The sequence below is a fragment of the Vipera berus genome, assembly GCF_964194415.1.
Source record: "Vipera berus genome assembly, chromosome: Z".
NCBI lineage: Eukaryota > Metazoa > Chordata > Lepidosauria > Squamata > Viperidae > Vipera > Vipera berus.
Window position 1 is genome coordinate 24,075,909 of NC_138205.1, and position 19,513 is coordinate 24,095,421.

A 19,513-nucleotide genomic window follows, 5' to 3' on the forward strand; every position below is an offset into this window, starting at 1 on the left:
GCTTGTGTCTGAGGCTGTGACACATGTTCCCTTCTCCTCACAGTGGAGAGATTATAACCAGCCAGGGCAGCCTCAGCTTTTATAGGAGCAACCAGCAGACTGAGCACAGAGAAAAACCTGAGAGAGAAAACTTATTTTACAATTGTTTACACATCCTAGAAACACAGCTTGGCTCTCAGCAAAAGTTCCAAGTCTGAACCAGGAACAATGACACCTGGACAGATGAATGCCATAGTACACGAGAAGCAAACAGCAACAGGAGAATGGTCTGCCGCTATGTTTCCACATGAGCCTTCCACTCCAGCACCGGCCCAGAAGTGCCTCCCAGATCAAGGTAAGATCTGGGAGATCAGGCATAAAGAAGCCAGTCTCCCGCGTTTTTCTCAGTCTTTCTGCAGGACACGTAGGATGCTTTTTTAATTTTATTAGCTAAAACCAATGCAAGCATACAAATGCTTTAAGTATGTAGTATTTTGCATTCAGCACAAATTTACTTTATGAACCTGAGCCAACTGCATATTCTTAAATTAATACCTATTTGAATAATTTATTTCAAATGAAAGGTTTGGGTACTTAAAACATTTCAAGAATGTTTGCCATTTATGTTAAAATGTTGGAGGTAAATGCAACTGCTTCCCATTATCTCTGTGAGAAGGACCCATTTTGCAAAAAGATTCTGTATTTGTTGTGACTGATCTATTTTATTCTATAATGCATTTCACCAGAGTAATAAATTATATGCAAACTGTTAAAAAATTTATACACATGAACATAGATGGATTCTACAACTCATTCAGCAATTACTACACAAATCTTATATATATGCATTTTGTTCAGAACAGGGATAGCCAATAAATTTGGGAGATAATACTTTGGGGCATCCCTAAAGTAAGATTAACCCATCTATATAACCAATTTCATTGAGCCACTGATTTCTCCATCATGTAGATAATTGTCACATCAGAATTGCTTGCTTCTGCTGCATTTGATGGAATTTACTTTCAGTTAAAAGTATATAAGATTTAAATCTTAGATGCACCAATTGCACATCTTTCTATCATTAAGCATTGAATTGTCAATTCACTGAAGTTCATAATGTTATGCTAGAATTTTTTTTAAAAAAATCAGTGCATAATAACATTATGTGGTTAGGTGAATATTATGGTCTATGAAAATTTAAAAACTCAACTCCCATCAACAAAGCTTTATAAAATGTTATGAAAATTACATTGCACAATGACTGTGATTATTCATAATTTACATATTCCCAGTCCCTGAAATGTACCCATGAATACCAAAATTCTTCAGAATTCAATAATTAGAGAGTGTAAAATTATTTTTACTGATACTTGAGCCAAGAATCAAACACATTTATTTCTTCTAATCTATTGTACTTCTTTTCTTTTTTCCTGAATGGACTTTTCCTGAAACAAATGAATAAACAAATAAATACTGGGAAAATATAAAGGCCAGTATTATCTGTAACTTTTCATAAAATAACAGAGAAAATATGCAAAATTCTTGTTAAACTGTATTTTATTTTATGAATACCTTAGTACAAAATGAAGATTACAATTTCTTGTGATTCATTATTTCTTTGTAAAGAAATCCCTACAGCAGCCCAAGATGCAACACAATGCTTATTTTTTTTACTTTTTCTAGTATATATGTAAGAAAAAAACCAAAAATAAAGAAACAAAAGAGAATGCTAAAATGCAAAAACAATAAAAAGAAAAAAAGAAAAGAGAAAAGAGAAAAAAACATACAGTACAAAGTAGCTTCCATTCTTTATAGCAATTATAGCAACAACTATAAATTTACCTCTTACTTTATAGTTACATCATAACTCTCATCTTTCTATAATTTATCCTGTCTAATCTCAAAACTGTAAATCATTTCCTGTTTTTCTGTTTTGCAAAAAAAAGTCTATAAGAGAGTTCCAGTCAGCAATAAATGTAGATAACTGTGTTTTCTCTGATCAAAGAAGTTTAGCAATTTTACCAATCATTAGTCCATTGTTGGTAGTGCTGAACTTTTCTATCTTTGGGCATTCAACACTCTTGCTGTAGTTGTCATGTACAAAAACAAAGTTCCATAACTTAAAAAAAGTGTTTGTCCAACAATCCCAAAAGAAAAAGCATGGGTTTCAATCTTCTCAATCAATGTATGCATTTTAATCTAACCTTTCTAGCTATTTAACATCAAACATGAAAAAATGTTCCTTCTTGTTCACTTTGCAAGTTAAATTTGAAGTGCCTTTATACATCCTAGACAATATGGTGCTATATAATAATTGTAGGTTATTTTATAAAACTTCTTTAAGTTTAGACATAATGTAAATTTCAATCCTTTCAGCCACACAATTTCCCATTGTTTGATTTGTATATTACAACCAAAGTTTTTAGCCCGGTTTATCATATCATTCATTCATTTGTTCTTCTTCTGTTTCAAATTTCAGTAAAAGTGTTTACATTTTAGCAGTTACATAGTCATCATTTGACACAATTCAGTTTCAAACTCAGTCTTACGATGTTCAAAATTATTAATTCTTTTGTCTACTTTGTCTTTTTAATAATAATTTAATAATTGGCCATTGGCAACTATATTCATCAGCCACCAATTCTTCTCTTGATTTTATTTTACATTCTCCATAACAAAACTCTAATATCTCATAAAAAAACCAGCCATTTATGTGTGCCTATTATTTCTGGTGTATAATACTGTATGCTTCTTATACTGGCAGCCAAAATGTGTTTTGGGGCACAACTTGTGTTTATACCTATTCCCTATTCTCAATTTGGCATGCCTTAAATAATACTTTTTTAAGATCTAAATTAATTCTGACTTTGTCAGAACAATTTGTGGAACAATTAATCAGTGGAACAACCTGCCTCCAGAAGCTGTGAATGCTCCAACACTGGAAGTCTTTAAGAAGAGATTGGACAGCCATTTGTCTGAAATGGTATAAGGGTTCCTGCCTGAGCAGGGTTTGGACTAGATGACCCCCAAGATCCCTTCCAATTTATTATTATTATTATTATTATTATTATTATTATTATTATTATTATTATTATTATTATTATTATTGTTGTTGTTGTTGTTGTTGTTGTTGTTGTTGTTGTTGTTATTTACTACCCAAATCTCAGGTCATGTCTTTCTAATTCCAAAGTGTTCTGTTTCTCAGAAGCATCCACTCTTTCATCTAAACCTAAACAGCAAACTTCAAAATACAGTTTTAAATCAGGTAAACTCAGTACTACTCTTTGCATCTTGTAACACCTTATATTTAACTCATGATTTTTCACTTGTACATACATTTAAATATAACCTCTGCCACTTTTTAAATGGTACATAAATTGCCAAATGAATTATCAGAAAAAAAATTCTAGGCAAGACCCTCATTTTTATCACATAAATACTTCCCCAAAATATCAGTTGTAATATCTTTGTTTGAAAAAAGAAGATTTTATATTTTTATCACTTCACTAAGTGAAGTTAGGGTCTTGCCTAAAAAATTCCTTGCATCATCCGATCTTACTGTATACAATTATTAAATATTCTTATTTATATATTTATAGCATGAGCTTCTTCCTTAAGAATTAAAGGCTGCATTAATAGTTCCTTTCTTTAACTTTATAAAGCATATTATAAGGTAGATTAGACTGAAAAAGAGTGATGGTACACAAGGTATTCAGTAAACTTCACAGTTGTGCATAGATTAATACCCAGATCTCTTATTATTGAACACATCTAATCCTACCTGAGAATTAACTATGACTTTCTGATCATAGTCAGACTTATTTTGAGGCATGAGCAAAGCCCATGGTCTGTGTTAGGATTGTAATTTTCCTCTCTCCACAGGAGTTCAGCTACAGGAGACAAAAGCAGGGGCAGGGAAAGATCATTTTGTTTCATTTTTAACAAAAACCTCATATGGGAAATCAAAAGAAACAAGAATCAAACCTGAACATCACTGTCCATCATTAAGAGCAAAAAAGAGGGGGGGGGGAGGGGAAAGGAAATTCTTGTTGTTACGAAATGCTGACCAAGCTAAAAAGATAATTGGGACCAGAAATGGATTAGATATATTCACAGAAGATCTATCTATCAACACCTCCTAGAGACAGTGTAATACAGAGATTAAAATGGTACTTTAGCCTGCAACAGCTGAGAACTGAGAGGGAACAATAGTAAAATGAGAAACTATAAAGGAAAAGGTGATATGTTTATCTTGGAATTGGTACGTGAGAAAAAATGCTTAAGCCATCTTTCACGTCACAAAGATATCTTGTTCCAGCTTAAGTGAGTGGAAAAGAACACATGTAAAAGCTGATAGTTGTTTGGTTGACTTATGTCTCTTAATACAAATGCGCAGGATTTACGCTAAGTGAATTTCTGATAGCAGATTCAAATAAGCCTTTTTCTGTTACCTGAGCCAAAAGCAAGTTAAGTAGGCTCTGCTTTTGCATCATATTTAACTAAGGAGGGGAAAAGAAGGTTTTGTTCTAGGCAAGATGTACCTAGTTAAATTACTCCTAGTCTATAAAGATTTAATTTTATGTTTGCCCAATCGTAAGAATTTTCCTATGTTGAACAAAATTTCTGGAAGAAAAGGCTATGCAAATCAAAAAACATGTATGAGAAAGGCAATTACAAATCTCCCTCTTAAAAATTTCTATTGCTTTTGCAATTTTATTTCCCTGAATTGCCTCTTCATTTATTTATATATTTAGGACCAGGGCATTTTTTGTAATAGAATGCACTGGAATGGAGTTCCAGCACCTTTTTTTGTCGGATTTTCCAGAGTTGCATTCTCTTCCTATTGTTGCCCTTCCTATCCTCGTTTGCTTTTGAAAATACCCTGTTGGCAGTACGGTGTGAGTGGGGTCCCCTCCGGTACTGTCTGCCACCTCTAGGAGGAGCCATGAGGCGCCAGAACACCACAGCCAGAGTGTGGCTGGATTGGCTGGATCAGACCATGTGGTGTGGAAGTCGATGGTGGCTGTGGGAAACCCATAAACATGGAGGCCATCTTTCATGAGAGGGTGAGTGAGCCTTTTGCCTTCCCTTATAAAAGGTGGGATGTGAGGTTAAAAAGAGGTGAAGCGAGAGGAAAGAAGGCGGCTGGCGTGGAAGCTTGCCTGACAGCAAAACTTTGCTGTTTTGGTTCCTTGGGTATTTCAAAGGCTGGGATGTCTACAAAAATCTTGTTTTAGTCTGTTATACTTTATATTCAAACTGCAGAGGGGAAGAGTAAGAATAAAGCCAACGTCTTGTGATTTGGAGATATTGTTATTAATAATAATATATATTAATTATGTATTGGTCAGATGTAAAGGTAGACCTACAGTATGAGGTTTAATCAGGTCTATTTATTAAATTGGGTTTAACTTAAAAGTAAAGTAAAAGTAATCTGTTCACTGACAAAGTTTCAATTTTAATTTGTTTCAAGTCAATATCCATATTAAACTCCAAATGTAATTTTTTCCACCTTGTTTGACAACTTCTTAAAAATAATTCAATGTTTTACAAGCGACCAAGTTTTGTTTTATTGGGCTAATTTTATTCCACATAGAAAGCTGACATTTCCACTCATTAAACTAAATGGGTATGCCAGTGGCAAATGTCCCAAAAAATTAATAAAATGCCTTCTTGTAATTTAAAGCCACACAGTACACGGTAACATTAATAGTATTAACTTACCTTGAACAAAATCCTAGTCTTTTAGATATACTAAAAATTGAAGGTTTTTTTCCCCCAACTACAAAGGTAAACATTGTAGGTTTAGGCAAGGCAGGTTGTATGATGTGTATGAGTTCTGGCACCTTTCCCCCCCCCCCAAAAAAAGCACTGTTTAGGACAATTATTATATTTAGTGAAGTGAAAAATAAGACTTATTCATTACCTTAATTACAGTAACATGGCCACTATTAAATATATTGCAGCCCCTCTTGATTTTCTTTTTTTTGCACTGAAATTGTTCAAAGGAAAAATGTATTTATATTCTGTCTTTATTATTTTTTATAAATAAGGCAATGGACATACCCAATACTCCTTCTTCTATTTTCCTCACAACAACAATCCTGTAAGATGGGTTGGGTTGAGAGAAAGGGATTGCCCCAAATTCAGGCCTAAGATAGGATTAGAGTTCAAAAATCAACTTGAACTCATTTCTAGGCTGGGTCCTTAACCACAACACCAATTCTAGCTAGTTGTAAAGCTATTATTTGAGGAAGGGAAATTAGCATACAAACTTCTGTCTACTTTTCTGTACATATTGTAAGAAAGAGCTAAACCTATTCCTCTTATATTAGGGTATCTGTCCAATTTGAGGCTGTCATGTATGCCTGTGTCTGTATGGTTGTTTTATACCACTTTATTCAGTTTAACTTTCACTGATCAATAAGATTTGTTTCACAAACTTTAAGATTAGAATTATAATGCTTTTTGTGATGTAAAAATGTTTTAGGAAATATTAACATGATATTGTAGTTTAAGCAGGACACACCATTGAGTCACAGTAATAAATACAGCAGTTGAAGAAATTGTAACTATATTAAGTAACCAGATCTGGGCTGCAAAAGTCTGGATGACATCAGAAAGCTTTAGGTATCTCTTTGCTGTCATCTAGTAGTCAGCTAGATGTTTTCAGTCCAGATCTAGGGAAACCAAGTTTCCTAATCCCCTGAATTTAAATTGTTCCTCATGCTGGAGAGAGCTTGCAAACTCCAGACTAAGCCCAAATGAATTGTGATAAAGATTAATCTATGATCAATTTGTGGTGATATGGGTGGCAAATAAATTTAATAAAATAATAATAATCAGTTCTAATGATTGGAACATCATGCAGTTTTCTTGATGTACCTGGTGGACACCGTAATGAGGGCATTGCTATCCTACACAGTTGTTTACAAATTAACTGGGCAAGTGATTTAGACTCCAAGTGGTCTAAACACTGTTTCTATATTTTTGAGAGCTGGGCCCCCTAAGTGTGAGATTTTGTCTCAGCAGGAGCTCTAGTATCGCTGCTCAGGAGCAAACAGTGGCATCCAATGCCACATCAGCATTTTTTTCCACAAAGAAAAACTGAACTTAACTCTCAGTTTGGAGTGCAAACAACCTTTTCCCACATCCCTTGGTGTCTGCAAAACACTGAAATCAATGGTCCACAGATTCTTACCTAGGCATAGGTTTCTGGCAGAAAAAATGCCAAGCCAAGTTACATTCTAAAACTAGAGGTGCTATGTAAGTAAGCTGGCCTGGAAACCAAACTCTGCACTCTGAAAAGTCTTCTTACTTTCACAGATGTAAATGGACCAGTTAAGGTTACTTAGAGGAGAAAAAAGATAACCAATCAGCAAATGCTCAAACTTCCCTTTCTCAGACTCTCTCTCTTCAATTTTAATCTGATACATAGATTTAAACTCTGATTTCACAGAGTTTAAGTTAATATCTATGTTTTTATATAATCACAACAACTATGAGAGCTAGGTTTAAGTGAAAGACACTGATCAGATTAGTAGCAATTCTGTGAGATAAATAAACATTGAATGTCTGTAGCTCATAACTATATGAGCTACATTGAACCATATAGGTTCAATATAATTGTTTACAGTGCAACATTTGATGCAACTTTATATTTCTGTGACAAGGGTTTTGCTTGAAATTTTCAGTGCAGACGTTTGGTGACATATTGAGAGGTAATATTATTTTAAGATGAGCCTAATTAAAATGATATATTCATTTTAATTCTGGACACTGACTTTTCTCCTTTAGACTAATTTCAGAAAAAAAGTAGTTCCAATCTGAAGAAAAATTATACTTGTACTGCTTAATTACATCTACATCTCTTCCAGATATTTTCCTGCAATCAAGAGAGAGAGAGAAAAAAAATGGCTAGGAGGATGGAAGGAAGGAAGGAAGGAAGGAAGGAAGGAAGGAAGGAAGGAAGGAAGGAAGGAAGCCTGAAAAATGAATGGAAGATACACTTACATAGCAACCCATCTATGGAGGTTCTCAGTCATCCAGGTCATAGTTAACACAAATATGCTTTTTTACGAGGCAACTGGACTTTCTTGTTTTTCTTTGAAGACATTTCGCTTCTCATCCAAGAAGCTTCTTGGATGAGACGTGAAATGTCTTCAAAGAAAAACAAGGAAGTCCAGTTGCCTCATAAAAAAGCATCTTTGGGATAATAACCCATCGGTTTCTATACAGAAGTATCTTGTGTATGACTATTATCTATGAAATATTTTTGAAAAAATACCATAATTCTTGACATTCAATTCAGGGCCACTGAATGAATAATAGGATAAATGAAATAATATAGTTAGAAAGTCCACAGTAATGAACTGTCCCTCTTTTTTTTAATCCCATTTATATCCCGCCCTTCTCCGAAGACTCAGGGCGGCTTACAATTTTAAAGCACAAATCAATGTGCTTAGCAATAGCCTTCATTCTATGTATATGCCTGCTTATTAGGGCTTTCGCCCCCCCCCCAAGCGGCATTATTACAAAGTCAGCTTATTGCCCCCAACAATCTGGGTCCTCATTTTACCTACCTCGGAAGGATGGAAGGCTGAGTCAACCTTGAGCCTGGTGGGACTCGAACCTGCACTAATTGCAGGCAGCTGGTGTTACTTAGGGAGGCATTAGCCCACTGCTCCACCAAGGCTCTTCATACAGCAATGGAAGATAATTTGAACAGAAATTGAATATGAAAGTAGTTATGTTTCTAATTTTAAAATCCATTATTTTGGAAAGGTGGGAAAAGAGATAAGTCATTCTCTCCTTAAAATATTGAAGACAACAAAAGGAGAGAAGGAAGGACAAAGTGAATAAATAAAGATATAAAGAAGAAAAATGACATATTCTGTTTAGGTTCAATTTTGTGAGAGATCAACATGTATAATAAAGATGGAATACAAACAAGCAAATAAATTATGTCTGCCAAGCATTAAATATATTAAACTTTATGTTGAATTTCCTCTTTATTTTTATTTTTATACATTCCTATCCTAGGCTTCTGACAACTTTTATTTTTTGTTTAATTTGGAAACTTTAAAAAAAGTAAGATTGAGACATCTACCGTGCATTGGAAAGCCAAAACTGCCGAAATTTGGCACCTGTGGTGAGTGCTCATAAAAGTATTATGAAACAAGGGTCTACCTTGCCCCCTCCCTTTCCTGTTAGTTTTTTGTAATTGCAGGTGAATAGCAAAAACAGGAGACTCTTCGCTGTATTTCTGATTGGGCTACCAAGATGGGCTGATGCAAACTTTTTCTTTTGATATTAATGATTACCTCTGAATCTCATATTTCTTCCACAAAATCAAGGTTGATTTTACAGCTTTGTTCCATATAATGTCAACCTTAAAGTTCTAAAATATATTACATTTGCATTTTATACTATTTGTTTCTAGTGGACTAAAAGCAATACAATATTTTAAATAAGCAAATATTCCTATAAAAGATGTCAAATTGGGACAAAGTTTTATTTTTTTCAAGCCCACACAGTCCTTTGAATCAGTTTCACACATTTAAACTTACATTTCTTTGGTTACTATATCATAATAAAGAGGGGAAGGGTGCAGTGAAAGACGATCATTGTTGCTGTGGGTATTTGCTGTTACAATGTGATGTTTGCCTACGAAATGTAAAAGAAAATAGCACACATGTGGTGCATTTTAATTCTGTTATGAATCATGCCTGATGTCTTCTATGAATCATCTACTAAATGAATCATAATAGAGGCATATTTTTGTAATTAACACAGCCGTCTCCAAGATTAAGCAGTTTATATACTTCTCCAATAGACTCCAATAGAATCTTTCAGACTATTCAACATTTATACAAAATCATTTCTGGAAAGTTTTCTTCTCAGCTTAAAACAAGGAATTATATATTGGAACGCAAACAAGAGAGTTTGGTTACAAAAGATAAGGTAGACTTCAGTGAAATTCCGTACATTGTATCGTGTTTAGATTTTTGGCTGTTGTGGGGTTAGCATCAAATCCCTCGGTGATGCCTGTTTTTGCCATTGTGTTTTACAATGCCAAATTTAAAAAGTGACTCATTCTAGCTCCCAAATGACTAAACCTTGAAAAGAGTACGGAGGATTATTTTTTTGGCATATGAGTAAGGTAACTTTTCCAAGTGCTGCATCACATATATGAAAAGACTCATATTCATTTCTGAAATCAAATGCTAAAGTCTTCTACACTGAATTTTAAAAATTTGGATTTTTTTTCAAAGAACCTAGTTTAAAATATCTTATTAATATTGTGGTAATATTATAGTTCCAACAGTATCTGTAATGAGGGAGGGAGGGAGGAAATTATATTCTCGTAAACTGATTTCTTTTTAATGGTTTACAGAAGACAAGGTTGAGAGAGGACCTGATAGCTGTCTTCAAATTCCTGAAAGACTGTCACACAGTACAGGGTTTGAACTTATTTTTACTTTTTCTAGAGCTTAACACTGGAACTAATTGGATGAAATTTCAAATATGTAGATTGAAGTTCGATATTAAAAACTTCTGGAGAGTAAGAGCTGTCAATCAGTGGAATAAGTTACTCACATGCAGTTTATCATGCCCTTCACTGAGGTTTTCAAACAGAAGCTTGGATAGTCATTAACAGTCATATTGGGGATGGTTCAGTGAATACTGCAGTGTGCAGGGGTTGGACTTGATGACCTTTTGGGTACCTTCCAAATCTGTCATTCTACGATTTCATGAAATAACAGCAGGTTGATTTTCCAGCAGAAAGAGACAAGGAACTCCTACTAGGATTTGTCTATGCTGCTGGTTTCCGTTTTTTCGCTACATGCCAGAATGCTTTTCCGGCGCTATTTGAACTGAGTTCTCTAAATATCTTCCTGGGACCCGAAACTGCAGAGTCAGTCGCTCAGACACACGCAAGCGGCACGAAGGGAATTTTTCCCCACCCCCCACCCCCCGCCGGGTGCGGGACGGTGGAAAGGTGCCATTCGGCTGGCTCAGGTTCATCTTCCCGGCGGCTGGCTGTTTGCTCCCGCTGGCGGCTTGTGTCCTCTTGTGCTAAGCGCACGCCTACCTACCAGGCTTACAAACACACACACACACACACACACACACACACACACACACACACACACACACACACACACACACTCTCCAACCCCCAAGAAAGGAATTCGCGGAGAAAGATAGCGGCGGTCTTTGGAAGGCACGGACATTGAGCCATTTGGAAAACTTGTAAACGCCAAGTCAGAAATTCTCAAATAAAGGGCAGTGGGTTAAAAAAAATGCTTCTCTTTTCTCTGCCCCTCCCAAGAGGTCTTTTCTATCTTTTCTATCTTTTCTCTGCCCCTCCCAAGAGGTCTTTGAAAGCAGGTATGGGCTGATTTTAATCTTAGGCAGTAGCCGGTAATATACCATAAACTTCAATTAGTTAAAAAGAAGGGATGCAGGAATTCTCAGTCCCAAAGGAGAGGCCTTAAGTTACCTCAGCAACCATGCTGTAGAAGGGAGTGGTCATCCCTCCAGCGAAGGTTTTCCCTTATGTGCTCCTGTTCCAGAGCTGCGTCCCCTCCAATTTAACTGTGCACCAGAAGATTTCTTCTATCACCACTTCCAAATCGTTCGAAATCAGAGAGGCTATTGACCTTGATGATGAGAAATTTGTAACATGAGATACATGGAAGGCAGCAGATTTGGGATCTACATTTCTGACATTCACTGCAGCGGCACAGTAAAGAAAGATTCAGCACATCTCAGTTCATCTTCTGGAAAGGTGCTTCTTATCTAAGTCAGTGTTTCTTAATCCTAGCTCCTTTAACATATATGGACTTCAACTCCCAGGATTCCCCAGCTAGCCATGCTGGCTGGGAAATTCTGGGAATTAAAGTTCACACATCTTAGAGTCACCATGGTTGAGAAACACTTTTCAGAGTTGCAATACATAAGCCAGTGAACTACATTTATGAGAGCCCAGATTGTGAAATATGCTTGCTATATAAACTCATATGCTATTGGATTTATTTTTCCTTACAATGGAATATGAGAGTGAGGAAACCACAAATGCTTCCCAAATGTACTAATAGGAGAAAGACATTTCTTAAATCAGGGTGAATTAATTTGCTTTCCTGGCACAGAGCGTGAAGTTGTGCTCTTCTCAAACTGTGGTTCACAATACCCTAAACTGTAGTTACCCAGGCATCTAACAACAAAATGCCGCAAATACTGTTTCTCTTCAACAGTGTTAAAATTATAACAACAAAAATGCATAATGTTGATAGTGACTAGTTTTACATATTGTTTGCAATACATACAATAAGTCAAAACCAAACAAATCACATTATGGTTTAGTGCAAATGTAAATGTACTGCTCTCATTTTGAAATACATAGTAAGTAATAATGTTAAAATAGTATTTTAATGAAAGGAATTAATTCATTTACAGATACAAATGAGGAAAAAACAGTCTCACCCTTGCTTTTATGACTGGATCAGTACTCAGAAAGTCTTTGTAAAGTCTTAAGCTTATAGCAAAGTAGGTCCAGTGGACTTACATTGTTCCCTTAATATTATGGTTTTGTTCTTTAGTCCATTCTTTTGGGTAAAATAAGGCAATGGACACACTCATACACATACATTTGAAATGCTGATGCTGACCAAACTACAAATATAGGAAGATAGTTTTAATCTCCATTTTAAGGAGAATAAAATTGTTTCAAACCTTTTCTGGCTTTAAGCCTGATATCTGTACAGGAGTTGCATAATACTAACTTTGATGTAAAATCCGAAAGAAAATTGGATCATGGAATGCCCAGACTCCTCTCAGCTGAAATCAGACAATATACGTTTTGTATACCACGTTTCCCAATCACTGCTAAGATAAACTGGAATTTGATATCTGATTTGCAATAGCTTATTTTAATATCCCTTTCTTTCTTTCTTTCTTTCTTTCTTTCTTTCTTTCTTTCTTTCTTTCTTTCTTTCTTTCTTTCTTTCTTTCTTTCTTTCTTTCTTTCTTCTTTCTTTCTTTCTTTCTTTCTTTCTTTCTTTCTTTCTTTCTTTCTTTCTTTCTTTCTTTCTTCAGGTGCTGTTGGTGAGCAAGATGTCAATTCTGCTGAGAATCTGGATGACACTGAAGACAATGAGGAATTCCTAGAGAAGCTCATATCCATTACCTCCAAGAGTTTACCAAAATTGGAGGTAGAGGAGAGATACAACATAACCAGAGAGCTAGGCAGTGGGTCCTATGGACATGTTCTACAGGTTCAGCATCATGAGAGAGGTGAGGGTACATAAATGTGATGACCATTTGATTGGGTTTAAATAACATGTATAGCCAAGGAGACCCAATCTGTGTCTGCCAACCTGTGGAGCATCTCAGGGTCCCCATTTCCATTATTTCTCAGATCCTTTCAATAAAAAAATAAAGCTGTGGAAAACTGGTATTCTGTTTTTGGTATGAAATCTATGGAAAATTGGTATTCTAGTTTTGTGGCAATATTTGAAGGTCTACCACAAAGAAGAGGAGCTCAACCTATTTTCCAAAACACCTGAAGGTGAGACAAGAAACAACAGATGGAAACCATTCAAAGAGAGATTCAACCTAGAACTTGAGAAATTTCCTCACAGTGAGGAAATCAATGGAACAGCTTGCCTTCAGAAGTTCTGGGTGATCCAATAATGGAGGTTTTTAAGAAGAGATTGGACAGCCAATTGTCTGAAATGGTATAGAGTCTCCTACTTGAGCAGAGGATTGGACTAGAAGAACTTCCAACTCTGATATTCTATGTTCTATGTTCTACAGAACAGAGGGCCAGCCTGATGTGCTAAAGAGCATCTTGGGGAACTGATAGGGAGTAGGGGAATGTTCTTATTAGTTTATCTAATATTTTTAAGCCTATCATGTAACACAAAATGGCCACCAGGGATTGCCTGTTTATGAAATAACCTCCACTGTGTGTCCAGCAAAGGTGCCGATATTAGCTCTGAAGCAATTTTGCCCACACCAAATGTAAATAATGCATATTTCAAGAGTATTTATTTATTTTATTTTATTACATTTATATACCGCCCTTTCCCGAGGGACTCAGGGCGGTTTACAGGGTGATTAAAAAACCAAGATACAAAAATTAAAAACAAATTTTAAAAAAATTATATTTGTCCCTGCATATATATAGCCTATAGTTCATTTTAACCATGGTGTATTGAGAAAGATACAGTGACAGCATTAAGCCAAAACTGAACAAATCTTTCTTTAGTTTAACATCATGTATGAAGCCAGACCATGATAAATCATGCTATTGTTTGTCTGAGTTTATTCTATTTTTTCAATAGGAACAGGTTTTTGAAAATCATCTAGGAAAGTCTTATTCACAGTTTCTCTATTTAAGAATTCACTTAATTATGAGGAACTTAAGAGTTCCTCAGGTTGGGATTAAATTTTTATTTCATCAACTGTTGACTTGGGTTGAGTTTAGCCTGGGCTACTTGTTGCTCTCATCCAGCTCACACTGCCTGCAATTAATTAACTGTGTCATCCCAGGCATGTGGATAGCTGCCAACAAGCAGGTGCTTCTTTTGGCAAAGCAAAACCCAGCAGATAGAGCAGCAAATTGGCTAGCTTCCCATATGGAAGGCATACAGAAGGAAATAATCCTTAAGAAAAATGCAAATGAATGGCAGATTGCCCAGCATCTACACAAGTAAAATTCTGAGCACAGAATATGGATGTTTGGTTTTTTCCCTATTACATAGATTTCCCTTACTGTTTAATTAACTGGTTTGTCAGTGCCACCTAGTGAGATGCAGTAACACTTCCAAGTTTGGAAGAGGTTTACTTCGATCTCCCAGGATATTTTTTCCCTTCGTTCCCTATTTGGCTTCCAACCCTGGGACTCTTATGAACATCCCCCACTGAAGTTCTGACTGAGACTATTTAGTTTCCGAACGCAGACAGCATCAATCAGAAACTGCAGTTTGCTAAGGTACATTGATACACATAAAATAACAAATTAAAATTTACAAAAATAACAAATGTATTAACATTAACCTCCATACTCCATATCTTTTGACTCCAAAAACCCTTTCCTTAAATCAAGAAGACTAGCTTTAAGGATGTCATAAACAGCTAACTAGCAAACAAGCTGCAATTAAGCCAAAAACATATTTTCCCATTTCTCTCCCTACTTTAAAATGGACTCTGGATGCCAAGGGAGGGAAGGAATGCCTTGTTTGCTGTCACTTGGAAGCTTATTTTGCAGAATCAAAACAGCACTGAATTAGTCAGTTTTCAGTCTAAATATTTCTAGCAGCTCTAAAAGATCCCCATGTTTTGCAAGGAAAGAGGACATCTGAAATAGCTGCATTTCATCAGCCTGTTTATATCTCTTAGCACATCTGCAGGAAAGACAAGATCTAGCCAGATCTAGTCTCTTTCTTCCTGTTCAAGACTTTGTTCAAATTGTTATGGGTTTACTTTCAGCCTCATACCTTTTTTTAAAAAAGGAACTATTATATGATTAAGAAAATTAACATTACCAGATGTAAAGACAAGGCTTTTAAAGTTCATTTGAGGGTCAAAGTGCATTGCAAAGATCACTAATGTATCTGTCTGGTTTTATGGGATGCATCTCTAAAACAAAATAATATTGTAAGCAGATCAAGATTTCAGAAAAGGTTCTCCTGTAGCATTTAACATACTGTGCAAAACACAATATAATCCTGACATGTTGCATCTGGTTATTGTTATACAAAACACATTAGCAGTCAGTCAGTGATATATATTACTTGTTAAATTGTTGTTAACTATAATATAGTGCCTCAGCATCCCTTAATTTGTTGCCATATATCCTTGCTTGCAGGAACCTCAATGGCTTTGAAACTGATGTCCAAGGAACACACAGGGAGACGCGAATTCCTGTGGGAATATTGTATTGCTCTCTGCCTCTCCTCACACCCTACACTTCTTCGAACCATTGGCAGTGCTTTTGAATCATCTACACATTATGGATTTGCACAGGAGTTGGCACCAGCTGGAGATCTCTGCAGCATCCTGAACTCAGGGGTATAAAAGTCTAAAGACTTTAAGGGCACTGCAATTGGTAGGATCTCAACAAGCATGGGATATATTTGAGTGGGTACAAGAGGAGAATTAAGGGTACGGTAATTATCAGATAAAAGGAGAGTTTGCAGTAAGATTTTTAACTCTGTTGCAAGTCCAGCTTATAAATGGAATGGTAGAAGAACAGAGTTTGTTAGTGCACAAATACAATTTCATTTATTAGGGTTTTTTCTGTATCCAACTGGGCTGAGTGCCCTTTTATTCTTTAAAGTCACAGATTATACTTTACATATATTTGCCTTTTTGTTTTGATATTTTAAATTGTTCCCAAGTTGAACAAATGATTGTTTGGGTAACACAATTATATAAATATACTTAACGTTTTTAGAGAGTACTAGCCTGTCACAATATTTATGCATGGTTTCTGTGGCAACCTCAAAAAAGTATTTCTTCATAACTTTTCAAGACAAGGACTCTTTGATTAACTGCAGGGAGAATGTTTTCAAATTGGCCCAACTGAGATTCTTGGAATTTTGTGGAGCTTTTCTCTAATTCTACTTCTTTTTTCAACAGGAGGGGCTTCCTGAGGTGCAAGTGAAACGATGTGCAGCACAATTGGCTGATGCCTTGGATTTCATGCATGGCAAGGCCCTGGTGCACCGGGACATAAAACTAGACAACGTGCTGCTTTTTGACCAAGAATGCCAGCAGGTGAAATTAGGTGACTTTGGCCTGACACGACTGGAAGGCACCTGCATATCTGCTATGTCTGCTGTCTTGCCATATTCCCCACCAGAACTGTGCCTGCTAGAGAGGACAGAGTCTCTAGCTCTGGACTCAAGCCTTGATATTTGGGCCTTTGGTGTACTGCTCTTCTGTATTTGTACTGGTTGCATCCCTTGGGATATGGCAATGAGCCCTGATCCTAAGTTTGAAGAATTTAGCATCTGGCAAAATCGCACAATCCCAGGTGAGGCTCCAGGCCTGTGGAAAGTTTTCACAGCTCCTGCCTTGCGTATGTTCCGCCGCATCATGGCTCTTGATCCTAACCGTCGTAGCCCTGCCATTGAAGTGAACAAATACTTGCATTTGCCTTGGCGAGTGGGTATTTCTGAAAAGACCCAGGATGATTTATTGAAGACAATTAGTTCTGAGGCCTGCCTTAAGAGATCTAGTGAGGACAATACTGAACTGGGCAGAAACCCCAAGGAGAATTACCTCCAGCAAATGCAACCTGAAGTCATTCCCCCAGAGAAAACTCATACCATACAGATGTGTCCCAATCCTGGAAGCAATCCCAGTCCGCATGAAGGTTCAAGGCTAAATGGACCTGGACTTGAGCCCTGAAGAAAGTGTCACCTCTGAAGATGATGGTTCCTTTCATCAGGACAAGAAAGACTCCAGCTATCTTACCTTCTTCCTATTAAGGAAGAGTAGAACTAGACTGCTCAGCTGTATATTATTAATGTAGCATCATGATATCTAGAAACAGTTCTAGAGAATGTTTTTTCTGGAATAGTCAGGGCTGTTTTTGTCATAGAATGCTCAGAATGGAGTTCTGGCACCTTTTTGGGATGGAACCTTGTAGGAAAGGCAAGGTGGGTTATAGGACATGTGTGAGTTCTGGCACCTTTTTCTTTTACAAAAAAAGCACTGGGAATTGCCATCATTTTTTCCTTGTTTTTTAATGGTGCATTCAAATAATGCAACAAAAATAAATCATTACAATTCAATATTTCTAATTTTATCTTCCCATGGATTTTTTTTATATCAGATTTGAAGAAAGATGTAGTGGCCTATCTAGTTCTGGCTTCTCAGGATGCTATTATTTTAATATCTTCCACTTTGCAGGTCCTATGCATTTTTCTTGAATTATGCATTTTTAATTATTGCATATAAAGTTATATAAAAATTGCACAAGATTGCATTAATTATTCAATCCTATGAAATTTTCTTGTATTAATTCATAGATGGGAATTAATGATCAATGGACTGTAATTTTTTAATAGCATCCTGAATGTTATGAAATTGGAAACTTTTGATTAATAGTTTCCTTGAATTATATTTATTTATTTTTCTTTTTAAGAAGAATTATTTTTATTTTATTTATTTATTATTGGGATTTATATGCCGCCCTATCTCCCGAAGGACTCAGGGCGGCTAACAACAATAACATATAATAAATACGGAAGTTAAGATAAAATTAAAATTAAAGGCCTATGTACAATAAATTAAAATTAAAATTAAAATAAATTAAAAATTAGAGTTAAAAATTAAAAACATAATTAAAATCCCTGTCAGTCCAGGTCAGCCAGGTGGAAAAGGAATGTTTTGAGGCCACGGCGAAAGGACTGGAGATCTTGGGCCATCCGAAGCTCATGGGGGAGCTGGTTCCACAGGGCTGGCGCTCCCACAGAGAAGGCCCTCCCCCTGGGGGTCGCCAGCCGACATTGTCTAGCCGACGGTACCCTGAGGAGGCCTTCTCTGTGTGAGCGTACTGGGCGATGGGAATTCGTCCCTTTAAAAAAAATTCTAATAATTCAAAGGAACATATCCACAATTCAAGTTTCTGTCACAGGAACAGAAACTGTAAATGCAACAGTTCAGGAAAGATAATAGTATAATAATAGTCTTTCATCACAAATGGCAAGTGAAACTAACAGCCTACAGTAAGAGTAAACCTGCAAGAACAAACTTTTAACTGAGGTTTTAAATAACTTTTGCTCAATTAGATTAGTAAATATAGGTGGATCTGTCCCACAGGGAAAGTATATTTTTAGATAATATAGTGACACTTTATTTGCATGGAATTTTTACATTACTTCTGCATGAAACACAATATTACAATAAAGTAATATTTTTGCAGTGGCAATGTGTTCTAATATGAAAGCAACCAAAGTCTCATGTTTTACATCTGCAGCGACAGCCTAATCACTGAACCAAAAAGAATAGATAATCTTTGGGAAGTGTGATATTCTGAAGTAATGAGTTACATAAGATATAGTATGTATGTTTATTTGATTGCATCATTGAATTTCTATAATAAATTATTTATCACAAAAGCTGGCTGCTTCGAAGAGCTAAATGTCATGAGCTTCCAAATTAATTGAGAAATTTTTACAGAGGGAACATAATCCCTATCCTAGATGGCAGAATTTTTGAGTGAGATGGTGACAGTTGTGGAAACAGTTATTCAATTACCTTACTAGGAGCAATTTCCTTTTGATGTAATTAAAAAAAAGAGATTGGACCTGCAGACAACTAGTGAGAAAAGAAATACTTTCCCCCTTATCCTGTTGTATACATCCAAAAGGTTATACATTAAAGTTAAGTTTTGCTTAAGGCAGAAATATAGCACCAATAAATTTCTGTGTCACACAGAAATATAACACAATATCATAGTGATGCCTCCTTTCATATGCAGAGTTTCATACAGTTATAGCTGATTAGAGATCTC

General features: G+C 35.9%; 1 protein-coding gene across 1 annotated transcript; it reads left to right on the forward strand.

Moving 5' to 3' along the window:
• Positions 1 to 207: 207 nt before the first annotated feature.
• LOC308677204 (putative serine/threonine-protein kinase SBK3) lies at positions 208 to 17,403 on the forward strand (the record flags this gene model as incomplete). Its single annotated transcript, XM_081343413.1, has 4 exons — positions 208 to 334; positions 13,081 to 13,278; positions 15,857 to 16,059; positions 16,630 to 17,403. The coding sequence occupies 4 exons, from the start codon at positions 208 to 210 to the stop codon at positions 17,401 to 17,403; spliced, it is 1,302 nt and encodes a 433-aa protein (XP_081199539.1).
• Between the last annotated feature and the right edge of the window lie 2,110 nt (positions 17,404 to 19,513).